This window comes from Polyodon spathula, chromosome 41 (assembly GCF_017654505.1).
Source record: "Polyodon spathula isolate WHYD16114869_AA chromosome 41, ASM1765450v1, whole genome shotgun sequence".
NCBI lineage: Eukaryota > Metazoa > Chordata > Actinopteri > Acipenseriformes > Polyodontidae > Polyodon > Polyodon spathula.
The window spans coordinates 3,616,079-3,633,311 of record NC_054574.1 but is presented as its reverse complement, the minus strand read 5'-3'; the positions used below and the strand labels follow the sequence as shown (position 1 = coordinate 3,633,311).

The following is a 17,233-nucleotide window of genomic DNA, read 5'->3' as shown; positions in this document are numbered from 1 at the left end:
GTATCTGCGATACATTTTTTTCACTAACAGCTTGAAATAAATTAGCATTAAAAAATCAAAATCACCTTTACCATTATGTGTGCATGTTTCACATAGGGGAAAATCTGAGACCTTTGAAATTATGACAATAAATATTTGGTAAGAGTTACTGGAATTATTTTGTACTTTAACGTTATGTGTCTCAGTCAGTGGTTCTCAAACTGCAGACCACCTGCAATTTTTTTTGATCTCCACACAATAAACAGTATAGCTGACTGAAAAAACACTATAATATGAGCTTGTTATATTAGCCTCTGTGCTGGTCTCAATCGCTCTGTAAACAGTGCTGACATAAGCCACAATGATAGCCTGTTAGTGTCCAAGCATTTAAAAATGGCAATAATGTATTTTTGTATTAGCTTCTCCAGGTGAGAGGTATTAATGCGTGGATAGTGAACTTTGTCTTTGCCTCCTTTTCTGTATCTTTTCTTTATCAACAAGAAAACATGATTAAAACTCATTATAAAGATAAAAAGATGGGCATCATTAGCACAATCAATCAGCTCAAAACTCATGCAGATGTCTGTCATCAAAATAGATCAAGACATATCTAAAAATGTAAGCAGGGATCCCCAAAAACCCCTGTGAATTCAGAACAATTATCAGAGCCCTTCTAATAGTACTGAAACATAGAGAAAGCACAGCAAAGTGCAGTGAAGCATAGTGAAAGTGCGGTAAAGCACAGAGACATATGGTAAAGCATATTAAAAAATAGGACGTGGCAAACTATGGTAAGCAACCGTGAAAATATCCTGTGGTAAACTTTTAGAAACATACCAAGGGTATCTCCCCTAATATCTCACTGGCAATAATTCCTCCATTGTGGCAGACACACCTTAACACTGGTATTAAATTGCCTCAGCATGCTTTCTTAGACCAAAAACCACATCATTTTTCAGATTTAGTAGAGTCAGTCATGACTAAACCCACACCCCCTGGCTCTTCTAGACGGCTTGTTGTTTGTTAGGCTGTGCATAGCAGGGGGATGCCCTATTGTTGATCATGGGACGAGTCATAAAACCCACACTAATTCCATAATTAGTTGAGTTTTCATAGACACGTACACACACAGTACTTCCCCCGCCACACAGGTTTCGTAAGACATGCTACTTCTCCCTTTTGGCTTCTTGCTGTACTTTTTTTAATATCACTCCTCTCCATTGTAATTTTTCTGTTTTCACTTCTATACTACTACCACAGAGCTGCTAAGTGTATCTCTCCTTCTAGCAATGGTGTACTTCCCAAGTAATGAATAAACACCTGAAAACTTGTGATCAATGTCTTTATTAACACATACACAGGGAAGGACTTCCTTAATATGTGCACTTCGGGTCAACTGGTAAAGGCAGGACTGCGTGGTGTGCAGGTGAGCCGCAGTCAGGGCAATGCAGGTTCCTGGTTGTGCAAAGTCAGGGTTCGTCTCTGGAGATTACATAGGGAGTGTTGGCTCTGGCACTTCTGCAGGTAAGGGATGTCAAATCTGAAAATATTCGCTTGAGCTCACTGGGCGCGTGGCCAGCAGGATCCTCTGTAGCATCATGAAAAGAAACTGCCATCATGAAAAGATCCCCGCCAATTTACCTCCTGTGAGGGAAATTTATGTATTCTAATAGAACTCTATATTTTTCTTGTATGTGCTGAGTTCTTCCTGCATTCTTTCTCTCATCTCCCCTCAGCCAACTTAAAATGCAAGCTTCAAAAGAAACTAAGAAACTGTCTGCAGATCTGCTAGCCAGGGCCAGGAAGAAATGAGCAAGATTGTGTTGATTAGATAAGGATACCAGGCCAAGTGGCTCAAGAAAGTGTCTGTTTTTCTAAATGGTCAGACTCTGATTAAATGGCTGTCTTTAGCCCAGGTGTTAAAATGTCTATTGAAATTTATGAGTAACTCTAAGCTTTAGAGAATGTCTTTGAATTAGCTTTTCCAGTCAGCAAACCTCTGTTTAGATGAGTATACATAGTTTTCCTAAAACTTTCTAAATACAAGATTGACAGTAACATTTTGTTTATAAATTTCTTAAACTAACATTACCAAACACTATACACACTGTGATGATTGCTGTCTGTCAAATTGTATTTTAATAACTGTTGGTATGATATTAAGAATTGAAAATATTTGTTTTGTGCCTTACAATGACATGTGGCACATACATGGTTAAATCTGTAAAGAATAAGTTACAATTGAAATGAACAAATAGTACTTTATAACCAAATATAATTTGTGTTGCTCAGGCTCTGAGTAGCCATGTATAATAAGGTATGGAGTTATTCATCTTTTTGTGGGCAACATGAATATGACGGTTTTATAGAGACAGGAAGGAGCACAGTGGAGTTATTAATAAAAGAGACTTTTCTTAAGTTACCGTTTAAGAATATATTTGATTGACAGCCTTATCCAAGGCGTGGAGAAGAATTCTTTGAAGATCAAGGACACACCTTTTTCTAAGGACAACTGCCAATGAGGTTACATTTTGGGTCAATCCAAAATGATTGGCTGGTGCCTCAGAACACCCATCTCATGCCAATTTTAAAAGACTGGAAATCGAATGATTTCTGGGGGGTCTTGATTTTTCCATCCATTCAAGATCTATTCTGGACCTATTCTTTGAGGAATCATCTATATATCTGGAAGCTACAGAAGATGCCTTGTTGGAGAAAACCTTCTTCAACTTAAGAACTTCGATCTGCCTTGGAACTAAACTTTGAATTGAACTGCAACCAAAAGACAGTATCTTTGAAGAGGATTAACTGCAATTGACTTTCTACGTGGGATTCTAAAAGAAAAACTTCACACGTTATTCTTGGAAATCTAACAATTTCCAACAAAACTCCAGGACCCTTAAATCAAGTTTTTCACATTAATGGACTCTTTTTACAACTGGACATGCAAAACTTTGAAATATTCCTGCTCTTAAAACCTTTCTTCAAGCTCCACAAGGGTAAATATATAATTCTTAACCTATCAAGAGTTGCCTATAGCTATTAGATTTAGAATATCTATTATGTGTTGTCTTTGCTAATCCATGTGTGCTATATAATAAAAACCAGTTAAAAATCATTATTTCTTAAATTGTCTGTGGTTTTTTTGCTTGAAACAAGGTGCACTTTTACAGAGAGTAAACATTCATGATTTAATCAATTAACATTAAGCCAGAACTGCGCATTGCTATTGGAGTAATGTATTGCTGTAGCTTATAGCATAATTGGTGAACTATAGTGCCTAAGTTCTTTAATAGTAATGTGTGAGGAATCCACGTTGTGATGACCTGAGATGTAAAAATGTAAATATACACGACACTCCCGATAACACCAAAGCCAGTGCTGCCTGTGGAATCAAGGACATCGCATTGCCAGGAACCTGCGCTCCCCTGACAATAATGATACATCAACTCAAATACTAGTGAGGTTCTCTGTAGAGGGGGTGGGCTTTAAGGAAGGGTTTTTTTGTTTTTTGTTTTTTTTAAGCCCACAATAAATGTTACTGTCTGAAAGCATGTCTGCCAATAAGGTTATTGAAAGATTAAGAGAAAAGAAGCGAGATGAAATGACCCAGGAAGTGCAAGACAGTTCAAAAGCATGGCTTGCAAACAAGGTGTGGACCAAGCAAGACGTAGCTTCACTGCACACCTTGAAGTAAAAGTTGAGCATCCAGTGCTTTTCCTGTGCCGGACAGTGTGGATTTCCTATTGGCCTAGTGTTTGGCTGAAGCGCAATGCTAGCTCCCGGGATCAGTCAAAGTGAGGCCTTCCTAGCGCTTCAGCATGGCAAGCATGGAATGTGCTGGGTGGGGCACTTTGCAGGGGTCATCAGGTGGGTACTTTGGTATTTAATCGACTAGTCCACGACACCTCCGGAAGGCTACACAGTGATGCTGGCATCCCATCACCACTCCCCTCCATCCCCCACCCAACCCAGCCTAGTTTACTTAACTGAGCCATCCACTCCTTTCTTTCTGATCCTCAATCAGTCTCTTTCCTCTTCACCCACAGCCAGTTGCTACTTTGCTCTGCCGCCTCTTATAGTCTCCATTATATGTCACAACTCCTGTCCATTGAATGCAGTATTTCCAAGATTGGAGTGTACAACAAATTCCTGACACCCCATCTCTAGTGGATAAATCTGGCCTCTCCCTCCCCACCCTTCCTCTTGAATACCTCATCCATGGAATCCTCCCTGGGCACTGTTAGCTCCACCAGGAGAGCAAGGCGTGCCACAGGACCGTGTCAGGTCAAAAGATAATTGTAGCAAACTCCAGGGGGAAAATAAGGCGTTGGCCAACATTGGCCTACATTCTCCAATCTCTAGCAGCCTCCAATTGTCCCAGGCAAATGTTAGTACTAATAACCTTGCCTGTTTGTTGCTCTCCCAGATGGAGGAATGTTGTTCTCTGTGCACTGGCTAGTGCCAATATTGGTGGTGAGCTGTGATCTTATTACGCAGTTCTTCCAGTGCTAATGCCAAGCATCGCAGCACCTGGTCATGACTCCAAATGAAGCAACTGTGGCGAGTTCCCTTCTACACATACATTCAGGTTCTGCGCTAATGGAAGAACATATGTAGACATGATCAGGAAGCAGATCCTCCTCTGTTCCACTGCCCACAGGTCTCTCTAGCCAATCTTACATTGTTCCACATTCTCCATATCATCCATTATCCCTGCTAGCCTAGGACACCGGCTTGACGCGCCTCATCCATTCTCCCTGCTAGCCTGGGACACCGCCTTGACGCACATCATCCATTCTCCCTGCTAGCCTGGAACACCGCCTTGACGCACGTCATCCATTCTCCCTGCTAGCCTGGGACACCTCCTTGATGCACTTTATCCTCTCCCCTGCTAGCCTGGGACACCGCCTTGACGCGCCTCATCCTCTCCCCTGCTAGCCTTGAACACCGCCTTGACACACCTCATCCTCTCCCCTGCTAGCCTGGGACACCACCTTGACACACCTCATCCATTCTCCCTGCTAGCCTGGGACACCGCCTTGACGCACCTCATCCATTCTCCCTGCTAGCCTGGGACATCGCCTGGACACACGTCATCCTCTTCCCTGCTTTTGCACTTCAGTGACTACCAACTTCCTCCTTTCAGCTGGAGCTGCTTTGTGCCTCTCGGGGAAGCCTCCTCTTCCCTCTTCTACTTGCCCCATGATATCACTGATGTGTATCTTGCACTATGTCCTTTGCTGCCCACTTTCTCTCAGCTCTCACTACAGGTGCTACATCCCTCATACACGATTGCATGGATGTAATTTCCATCCGAACCATAGCACACTTGAATTCCTCACTTAGAGCTGAGACTGGTAGCTGCAGTTTTCCCATCTCATAGAGTGCTACCTTGCTAAGGCATTGTGGAACTTCCAGCCATATAATGATACAATAATGAGATGGAATCGCATCAACCAGGCTAATATAAAGAACTCTAGCCAGCTTGGCTAAAGAAGCTAATCCTTCACTCACCCAGTGAGAGCAAGGTCAGGAGTTCAGATCCTGAGATCCTCTGCAAGTTTGCAGTCGTCAGCCCCTTTCTGACTCACCCTTGTGTATCAACAGTTAATGAATCAGAAGGGTTGTCCCTGTAATACATTACAGGGTTTCTGTATCTGTGTCTAGCGCAGTGTCTAGGAAACCGACCAGTGCTCATCCGGTTCCTAGCAGCAGATTGATCTCAACATTTTGTCAAGTTGGGTCTTAAAGGATGATTCAGTATCAACAGCATGACGAGGTAATGAGGGATGAAGCGGGGCCGGAGCAGGCTTGTGGTGGGGCACTGCTCCACAGATCATCCTTTTGAATTGATGCATTTGATTAGCAAATAACTGAGTTTATAAGGAAGTATGCAGTACACAAAGTGATGCAACTTTATTAATTTCCTCAGATCTCGGTACAGTTAAACAACTATGGTATGACCTAACCTCTATTCCAGCATGTCAAAAACAGTGTTTTAAGTACCTCAAAATGAGTGTAAATCAATCAATTTCTTATAAAGCACTTTACAGAAAAAAATAACAAATTATACACAAAACAACTGAGAAATAATAAAAAATAATAAGATGATAAAATACCTCTAAATTATATACATTAAAATTATAAAAAAAATGACAAAAATAAGTAATAGGATGATGCATTTGCTAAATTACAAAAATGTATTTTTAATCTTACTTTAAAAGCAGCAAGAGATGGGGCCTCCCTTACAAATCGAGGCGGAAAATTCCACAACTCTAAAGCTGAACGCTCTGCCACCTTACTTTCTTCTCTGTATCCATGGAATAATGAATAGACCTTCGTCCTGTGATGTAAGAGAGCGACTTGGGACATGTGGGGTCAGAAGTGATGTCACAGAATACCGTGAGGGTCTATGACTCAGAGAGAGCCTTTAATAAACAGGTCTGGTAAGCTACCAATATACTGTTATAGCTACCCAGCCATGCGAGTAAACCCGCTTGAGAATATTTTCTGAGACCCGACACTGTTTGTTAGGGCAGGTAGAGTCCTTGGTCAAGAGCATAAGTTTACGTGCCTGCACCAGTTAGGCAACTGCAGTATCTACAGGAGGAAAGTGAGACAAACCAAATTTTTCTGTGTCATGGAGGTTGTACAATGAGCCCATCAACCTGGTAACAGCCGGAGCTGTAGCAGGGTGATCCCATGACGATTGGACTTCTAAAACAAAATCTGGGTGCTCTGCGAGGGGGGCGGGCAAGGTAGACGTAACAGGCTCATCATCACAGATGGACTGTTTCCTTGTCCCATCCGCAGGCCATGGCACTTGCAATTTTACAGTTGCCCTCTGAATTAATGACAACAGCTCTGCCAACAGGGATACATTAACTGGTAATGGGGTCACAGTCTACCTCCTCAGAGCTCCTACTCTGGGCTGCCAGCCTCATTAGCGGCAGTGATGGACAGCATATCCTCGAGGTGCCAGTCTGTATTTAAAGCACTGTGTTTTTCCAATCGAACAGGTAGGCCAGACGGAGCACTGTGCTCACACAGCAGCTCAGCAAGCACTTTGTCCTGATGAGGAAACAGCTGCCCAGAGTTGCTCCATTTGATCAGTCAGTCAATCTCTTAGAATGGTGACTTCCTCTTCCTCTTTTTAGGAGCAGGAGGAGGTGGAGAAGGGGAGGCAGAGGAAGATGAAGACAGTAGGGACGGCTTCTTATGTGGACTCTTGCAGTTTTCTTACTCTGCCTTGGCACCGAGCCATCTAGAGGACGCAGAAACGTCTTTAGCAGGCGATGGGGAAGGGCCTTGCCCAAGAGGAATGGACATCTCTTCAGAGCTGAGAGACACATGCTTTTCAAGCGTGCTCTTAGAAAAAGTCGCACAAAACTTGCAGAAGCTGCAGTCAGCGAGTGCCTGTCTTGCACTTTGGCCCTAAGCAGGAAGGGCACCTGCTGTTCTTATCCGCTGGGAGACTGACCTTGCATATGTCACAGGAAACCAGCATGATGCAACAGCAACGCAGTGAAAACCTGTTGCCTCAGTCTACCCAAGCACCGCTGCACAGTAATATACTGCAGATCTGCCTCAAGCTGTTCAGTAACAACATCACTGTACAGAATGTAACAGGGCAGTATACAGGACTGAAAACTGCATACTGCCCCGTTACATCTCTGATTGGCTGAAGATACATACAGGGCCTACAGTACTACAGAATCTCAGGGGACATCAACGTCGTTCAGATTAATCATCAGTCTGGATAATTGACGTTCGGATTTGCAATGTATTACTGTACTTCTTTCTGTTTAAACTGACATGTAAAGCACTTTGAGATACTATGGTATGAAAGGCACTACATAACTACATTGAAATAAAAATATTGGAAACTTTATTAAAAAAAAACAAAAAAAAAACACACACAACAACAACTTCATGATGCTGGTAACACACAGACATATCAATGAATGTGGTCCTGAGCAAGCGAGCAGGAGGTACTGGTGTACACCTGACTTCCATCAGCAGCTCAGTTCATGCTGCCCTGAACAGAAACAGATCTCTATTTCATATGGGTCACAATCAATGAGACCGACACCAGGAGAGACATCAATTCTCCGACTTATGCCAGGTACATACACTGCCCAGGAATCAAATTGCAAAAAACATGTTTAAACTTTACAAGCCGACTGACATCATTCAGCCAATCCTGAAAAATCTCAAACATAACACACTGTCCGATGCGACTGAAAAAATAAATCGCAATTGATCGCATCGGGCAAGGGGTACCGGGCTTAACTCACTTGGTTGCTGTTTTTAAGATTTGTCTAACCATACAAATGTTTTCCAAAATTCTTGGCATGTCCAGCAAATGGCCAATGTGATCTGTGGAAAATGGGTTCAAAAGATAAAGAAACTGCTTCAGGTGACACTCTTGATTTGCAGTGAGAAGTGGAGAGGTTATTGGGCACCTCATTCCTGGCAGGGTGTGGAGTTATCAGAAACATGTCCAGAGCATCACCCCCCCCCCCCCCCCCCAGGCTCCTCTACATCACTGTCACCTCCCCCCCATAACAAAGCTGGGCTCCTCTGCATCATCGTCACCCTCCTTCCTGGGGACCTTGTCACTGCTGGATGCAGAATTTGAGCCACTATCGCCATCTGATGAGAAACAAAAACAATATTTTACATTCATTTCATGGTCTAAACTTTAACAATATACTTGTTTACAAATATGTTTCTAGTGGTGGTGGTTTAAATATATGGCTTATGAGTTACAAAAATATGGAGTAGACTGCCAAAGAACTGGATATGATGAAATACACATATGAAATTATCTTCATGGGGATCGAGATGTTTGAAGATGCCTGGGACAGTTTGCCAATTAATATTTGCGGAGGGTAGTGAGTGGTAAATGCTCAACCAAATGAGGATTCTCGTGTGTAAGGAAGGGACTATTTTCAATTTCTGTACAAAGTTTTGAGTGTATTGAGTTGTTTCAAATTGAGCTGAAGCAAGCTGTTTCTTTACCTTAGTGCTTTAATATGAAATATCTAGAAATAAATCTGGTTCAACAAAACTGTAATCTACACAGTGATTTTAATACAGAGGAAATGTGTCAGCCTACAAATACAGTCTATCAAAAACAGACATGTCATGTCGCCCTGCATCTGGTGTGTGGCAGCCTTTATCAACTAAAAACCATTTGAACCTATGAAAAGTTCCTCCATCCAGCTAAAAAGACAAAAAACAACTGAATCTACGAAAAGTACCTCCATCCTTCCCTTCCTCGAGTTTAGCTTTCTGTGCCATCAGCTTCTTCTCCTTTAACTTTTGCCTAGGGAAACAACCAAAAAAAACATGTATAAATGTGAAGCACTGAATGTCTGCTTCACTTGCATCAATGTAACCCTGTTCACAGCAGTAAAGACTGCTAATCAGGTTGTATACTGTATGCAAACCAACACAGCAAGTTCTATTTTCAGTACAAGTACTAATCCTTGATGTTCTACCTGTAATGGTACACAAACTTTGTAGCACGCTGAACCAAAAGGTTTCAAGCATTACAGAAGCAGGCAGACCACGATGCTATGCTGGTTACAGACCCTGATTAGCACTAACATGACATACTGCAGTCCAAGACTAGCGCTAAATAAGGTCGGTAAAACCATACAGTTATTAGGCGTGTAATGATTTGAATCATGACACTTCCATTACATGATATCGTAATACAGGTATGTATCATTTGTATTGTGATACAAGACCATAACATAGCCCATTGTAGTTCACAAATGGTTCTAGAATGAAGAAGTGTGTTCTATATTTGGTTTGAATACATACCCTGCCTATCTTAATTAAACCATCTGGACCATCACTTTACAGAAGCAATTAAAATATTCCTTAAATCCACAGAGATCGAGGACTTGTTATGAACACTCACACTAGACACAAGGGAAGTTCAATTAATAGCAGCAATTTATTGGATGCAGAAATAGGAAAGAACAGAAATACATCCTAAACATACTCTGTATCAAAGATAATACATAGTATCAAACCTTCAAATCAAAGCTATCTAAATACACTCGTATAACAATAGCAAGTTAACAGAACTTACTAACGAGTTGATTCTAACTTTTCAGTTACTTATCAAGATTCATTAAAAGTTATGTATCGCAAGTTATGTAACTTTAATTAAATGTTTTTAGTTATGTTTCATTTAATTGTGTACTATGTTAAGAATGTAACACAGATTACACTGAGCAGCCCAGGGCAACACTGACTCATTCTCTGTCTAGTTATGAACTTGTTTAGTTGAAGTGCACTATGACATTCTCTCCATTATAATTCTTCAATCCCAGTGGGATCAACACAGTCTTTATGCGTTTCCTCTTTAATTCTTCACCACAACTGTGGTCCAACACAGTCTTCAGGTTCTTTTGCAACCCAGTAGATTTAGAAGTGTTTGTCTAACAGTCCTCTTTGATACACGGCAGGTATGTCTCTCTACTTCTTTCCCAATGGTCCTGCTCTCTCAGGCCACCGCCACTTCTTCCCCGTATAGCATCTACAGCTGAGGTTCTCTTTGAGGTTTTCTTCAGTCAAGGAGCGGTACCTTTGGGTTTTTGGAGTTTGAGAGCATCGTGCTCCTTTCTGGGTTACTTTATATAGACTTACAGGACCTAAAAATGGTTTGGCTCTGCAGAAGTATTTAACAAATTCTCAGAAAGAAGCAGTCATGTTTTGTATTATTCTTTGTGATTGGAAACTCTTTGAGAAGATTCTCTTCACAGCTTACTTTTTTGGGAGCTCTTGTACATGCAGTAAACCTTGCAAATAGGGTGACACTTGCACATGTGCTGCACTATATTCAGGTTGCTTGTACTTATTTCTAATGTACTGAATTAGTTATTTTGCCAATAATTAGTCAGTTTGCTAGGAATACCTCCTACAACATATATTGTGATAGATATATCACGACCTGCTCATCATGACATGTATTGTACAGTTGCATCCCCAGTACTTAAATGATGGTGGTCATTAATCAACTCAATGTAAAACCATTATTTGGAGAATCCTACTCATCTTACCTATTATTTATTACTGTCACTTAGTAGATATTACATATTTCTGTGTAAGAGATGCATGTAGTAAATGTGTACTCGACTATGGTCATTTTTCCAAAAGCTTTGAATGAATCACTTTCAAAGCTTGACGTATCAGAGTCAAACTTGCTGCATACACTAACATTAAATATGGGAAAAATTACTTTAACACACTGGCATTCACCAGTAGACCTTTTTATGTGTTCCTCATAAATTGTGACTGTTAAGATGCATTTTGCACTGGCTGCCCCTCTATTTAGACTTCAGATTTGATCATTAGTCAAGTGGCTGATTGGATGTCCACTAACGGTCATGTGTTTAATTCAACACCATTGACTGTTTTGGAGGGGACTTACTAATGGTGTGGGGAGGCATCTGCGTTGGATCCACAGATCTTATTTTGCGTCCAAGAAGCGGATTTACAGCTCAAAGGTACATACACACAGTCTGGAACGCTGCAGTAACACATTGCTGGTGCAATTTACCCTGGGCTTGTTTTGACGCTGGATAATGCTCATGTCATACTGCCAGGATTGTCATTGAGAGATCTCCAAGAGGCCTATAGACACCCTCCATGGGTCTTGTGTTCAGATGCGTGTCACTGATGTTACGCACCTATTCAGACTGGATTATTATTGTTAATTGTGTGAAAAACTCAAGTTTGAAATGTTGCTCCTTTCATTTTTTTTCAGTAGTATATTTGCAGGTTCTCTTTGTCAATATCACCCAGCCCTGCTCCTCACCGTTTCTTCCTGCGCTTGGCTGTCCTCTCTGCTGTTGCCTGATTGTTCTTCTGTAGCTTCTCCTGGTACTCCTTGTCCAGCTTTTGCTGCAACACAGAAAAAACACACAGAGAAAAGCATGTCATTACCAAACGCCAATCTCTTCAGTGAAAAGACTACATCAAGTTGCACTGCGAGACTGTACATTACAGAACTGCAGAACGGCTTTTAGGAGCAGCTACATTCCAAAAACTCAATAACGGTGTATGAGACAAAAGAAATCCATTAGCACAGTTTCTACAGTAATGATTCAGAGAACATTCAAACAGCCACGGCTTGAAATGTATTCAGAGGCAAATCTGGGCATGCTTTGGACATTGCCTGGATATGTCCAACTTACCTGCATTTGGTCAGCTGCTTGTTAGAAGCAAATAAGCAATGGAAGATCATTACATTCAGTGGTAAAGTCCCATCAACCAGTTGCACGATGAACAGGTTTCATGTTTCAATAAATAACCCTGTTCAAATACCATAAAAGACAAGTGATTTCTTACTTTATATTGTGAGCCCCTGAAAAATAAATGTAGCAAGGTAACAGGGTGGACTACAAGGGCTAATTATACCCCAAGGTCTCTACACACTAGACATTGTTAAATCTATGTGTGAAATTATGAAATATAGCTGAAACCTGGCTGGAGTACAATGCATACCTTTTCACTCATGGTATCCATGCACTCCTGCCTCTGGTACTCTCTGCGCCGCAGGTGTCTGTACACGTGGAACTCCCCGCTGCCAGCTCCAGCACTCGAACCTGCAGCAGGACAACAACACAACCAGTCACACCCTGCTAGCTACTACAGGTGCCCAGGATTACTGCTTCAGCTTAGTGTGTAGCCATCCAAATACATTGAAACTGATAGAATTATAATCCCCCCCCAACAACGGGGATACAGTGGAGGTGGTGGAACATACACACGTCCCACTGACATGTTTCCATATATCTGGAAAAGCACTTCTCCAATTGTAAAACATTGTATTAACATTATTTAGCTTACTGAGGATTAGAGTCTGGGGTTACATGGCAGTGTCTGTATGTAAATACATTTATCAATCTGCATGTCATACTTTCATATTCCCATAAAACCACTCATTAAACTGTGATGAAACTTTTTAAACTCTTTAGCATGAGTTGTTGGGATTGTGGGGATATATGGCTGTGTCTCTGTCTGTACACCCACCTGTCTGTAAGTCACAGTTATATTTTTACATGCATCTCGAGAGCACAAGAAGTCTTTCCACACTGTAAAATCAGTCATTTTAATATAATTTACTATGACACAAACATCACTTGCTAATGATATCTAGGTGTTCAAAACCACTTATTTATTTTTCATTAAGCTATTCATTGCCTTTCTTATTCTAGCTAGACTGTACAGACTGTTCATATGTGTCACACTGATAGCTCTACTGCTGAAGTGACAGCTGTGGTCAGGAGGGTTATGTTACTGACATACTTGTTACTTACTAAACAACAGTGAGTCTTCATTCTTTACTAGTCCAGTCAGGGGTGTGCAATTTCTGAAAAAAAAACTTATTGTGCAAGGGACAAAATGCTTGAAAAATCTACTTGCCCCCTCCCCGTTGCACAAAAACACAAAAAAAAAAAAAAATAGAATATAATTTGTAGGATTTTGGTTTTATTTAACAGAGAACAGGGGCGGATCTAGCCTTGTAGCTTGATGGGTTCTCTAAATTCTACAAGATACATAAAAGGTTCCCTGGGACCCCACCTCACCTCAACACATCTGTAACACTTTAAGACATGTTCCTTTCAGTGCAGTTTGGAGCACATTTGCTAGTAAATGCAAGTAACATACTAAGAGCACAACTACAACAAGCAATACTTGGGAATTCAATTATAAAAGTAGCTTCGACCTGTTTTTTTCCCCTCTATAAGCTGAATCCAGCTCCTGATGTACGTTTTACTATTACTGTTGCTTGGTAGAATTCAGGATTGTTGTTGACGCTCTTTCAGTTTTGTATCTGCTGAACCCCAGATTTTAAGGGCTCGTGTATAACCTGTCAAGTTTCTCTGCACTTTATTTTTTTTTTACTGTTTTTCTACCAAAATGCACACAATATTTACAGCAGGCCCCATCAAACTCTGCAAAGGCAAAATATGATTTTTCTTTTGCTTATTTATTTTATATATTTAATTTAACTAATATGTACAGTGTTAACATTAAGTACCTGTGTGTACTGTTTCATAAAATACATGAGTTAACAAAAATGTTTCTACCCCAGTGGGTATATTGCAGTGTTACCACTTTGCTGTGGAACCTGTTCTTGTAAATATGTGCTGTACTGCATATGTAACATGACAGATGTTAAATAAAGTTCAAGTACACATTTTGAATTGATAAGCCCTTTACTGTTACATCAGTAGATGCACCATATACAGCTAGGGTGACCACCTTTTCAAAATGCAAAAATGGGACTCCTGCCATTTCTATTTACATATTGTTTTTTAACTGTTTCCCCCGAACAGCGGGGGCGGGCGGGAGTAATGATTAGTTGTAGTGATTGTAAGTAAAATGATTAGAAATGGAACCTGCATAAAATATTTGTGAGCTAGTATTTCCTTTAAGTCTGTATTTCAAATTGGTTTATATGCGTGGACTATTTGGCTGTCACTGTAGTTGCTGTTCTGTCTCGATGGCAGCGTGCTGTGTTTATTCATTTTTAAAAAGGGAAGCTCAGGAACGAACAGAAATGCAGCAAAACACTTTACAGTATGTCGATACAGAGCAGTGCTGCCAGGTTAGCGGTTTTCCCGATGAATTCGGCTACTTCAAAAACACAGCCGCGGGAAATATTAAGGAGTCGCTGGTTGATAATGTAATTAGATTGGTGGTATCACTTTAAAAGGCTGAACTGTTTTCATGTTTGCAATATTGTTTGTGAAACAGTACCAACATCAGTATTTCAATAACGGGATCGCGCTGTAAACTGGTTGCTGGACTGCTATGAATGTTGATTTGTCCCTTCAGAATTTGTTGACAGTGACGTGTGGATGAGCTATACTGGGGCTTGTAGTTTTTAGCAAATTTAAACTAGGTATCTTTTCTTATGAAAGATTTTGATTGTTTTTTTGATGCATAGGCCTACGTGTTAATAAGCTTACTTTCAGTTAAAACAAATAATTGGGCTATTTTTGAAGTGACTTTGGGCTATAAACCCAGCAGAAATCTTCAACCTTGATGCAGAATCGTTATCGGCATGTGATGAGATGTCGGTTTGGTTCAGTTGTACCATGTGAAAGATTTCTGAAGGCGCACCTGGATATATATATATATATATATATATATATATATATATATATATATATATATATATATATATACACACACACACACACACACACACACACACACACACAATTCAAGCATTCAAAATTCTAAAAGGTATTGACAATGTCGACCCAAGGGACTTTTTCAGCCTGAAAAAAAAAAAAGTACCAGGGGTCACAAATGGAGATTAGACAAAGGGGCATTCAGAACAGAAAATAGGAGGCACTTTTTTACACAGAGAATTGTGAGGGTCTGGAATCAACTCCCCAGTAATGTTGTTGAAGCTGACACCCTGGGATCCTTCAAGAAGCTGCTTGATGAGATTCTGGGATCAATAAGCTACTAACAACCAAACAAGCAAGATGGGCCGAATGGCCTCCTCTCGTTTGTAAACTTTCTTATGTTCTTTATATATATATATATATATATATATATATATATATATATATTTTTTTTTTTTTTTTTTTTTTTTTTTTTTTTTTTAATGGCGAGCGTGCATGCGTCAGGCATTGCAAACTAACGCGGCAGGGGTGGTGCTATAATGTGCTAAACAGATATGCTCTGGTTTCACTGTGGCACTAAACTAAGATTGCACTGTGTCTACAAATTCGGGACAAATGTCATAATGCATTAAGCCAGGGATTGGGACTTGATCTTTACATTTCAGGACTGTCCAGCCCAATTAGGGACGGGTGGTCACCATAGATACAGGGTGTCCCACACATGTTGAGCACATCCACTTTTCCAATAGTAAGATGTGTTGAAGGTAATATTTGACTATTATGTAGAAAGCTACCACAGTGTTTTGCATCTTGTGCAGTTGTGCTGAATTCATATTAAATGTGCTCATGATTCATGGGACATCCTATATAACCACAATATACCACAAACGTTTACGTAGAGATCATATTTTATTACTGAGAATACTCAGTATTCAAAATAAGTACTAATAGGTATAGCATATTTGTAAATAGTGCTGGGGCAAACATCTGAATATTTGAACACATTTTTTGACATGTATTCGAATATAAAAAACAGATGTTCGTATTTACTAGAAATGACAAAAATACCCAGCACTTACTTACCGACTCACTGGAATTTGTGTGGCAGTTTCAAAAAACGGCAAATGAAAATGAGCCCTGTGAGAATAACATATACTGATGCACAAAAGAAACGCAACACTCAGGTCTAATGGATTACTCAAATATTTTAAGCATAGATATCAAACAGAATCACAGAAAATGCGAACAAAAATACAGATCAAAGAATCATGGTAGGTTTTCAGTATGAAAACGTGACACACTGTCAAAATGAAAACATTACAAAGTTAGTATCGGGTATGAGCTCCCTGAGCATTAACACAGTCCTGGCAGCGTTGATACATTGACCTGATCAGCCTCTGGATAGACTGCTGTGGGATGTTCCGCCGCTCTTCCTGTGTGAAGGTTGGCTGGTCGCGGTTGCCCGGTCGCGGTTGCCCCATCAGTTGGCTTGAACAACACAACAGTCAACATAATGTCCTGGGCTGGTGTGGTGCCCCTCTGGCTTCCAGGGCGTGGCCTGTCCCTCACAGAGCCGGTTTCCTCTTTTCTGGGCATTTTCTCTCAGACAGGCCGCCTTCAATCATGCCAACAGCAACCAGACGATCTTCATTACTTAAGCGGGGCATGGTCGTATCTTTCACTGTTCTTTAATTCGTTCGTTAATTAAAATCATGTCTTTTCGTATGGCTATTTATACAAATTCTTAACTCAACTCAAATATCAAACACTGAGCACTTGCCGTTTTTATGAAATCACATGACTTGAGCTCAGTATTCTGTTATCCCAAGGAACAATACTACTCAAACAATCAACAAACTTAGCTGCTCACTACATTATGTATGTTCCAAATGAGCTATTGCTGTAAAACTTAGACGACTGTTAGGCGACAATGGTCAGGGGTTTGGATATTCATCAAGGGAGAATTAAATGCTTGAGGGAGAAGGGACAAGGGCCTCGCATTGATCAGTACTTCTTACAAAGTCAGTCAAGTCAGTCGAATGAAATCCATCAACAGGAAGCAAACCACAATTCACAGGATA

At 40.6% G+C, this 17,233-nt stretch overlaps 1 protein-coding gene across 1 annotated transcript in view; it reads right to left on the bottom strand.

Annotated features, from left to right (window-relative positions):
* Nucleotides 1-5,883: 5,883 nt before the first annotated feature.
* prkrip1 (PRKR interacting protein 1) overlaps nt 5,884-17,233 on the bottom strand; it is an 18,058-nt gene continuing 6,708 nt past the window's right edge. Inside the window, exons 3-6 of the mRNA XM_041236622.1 lie at nt 12,511-12,611; nt 11,822-11,907; nt 9,249-9,313; nt 5,884-8,637 (exon numbers count right to left, since the gene is read on the bottom strand). Of these exons, the coding sequence (XP_041092556.1) occupies nt 8,534-8,637; nt 9,249-9,313; nt 11,822-11,907; nt 12,511-12,611 (356 nt within the window). The 3' untranslated portion in view covers nt 5,884-8,533. The remainder of the gene's footprint in view (nt 8,638-9,248; nt 9,314-11,821; nt 11,908-12,510; nt 12,612-17,233) is intronic.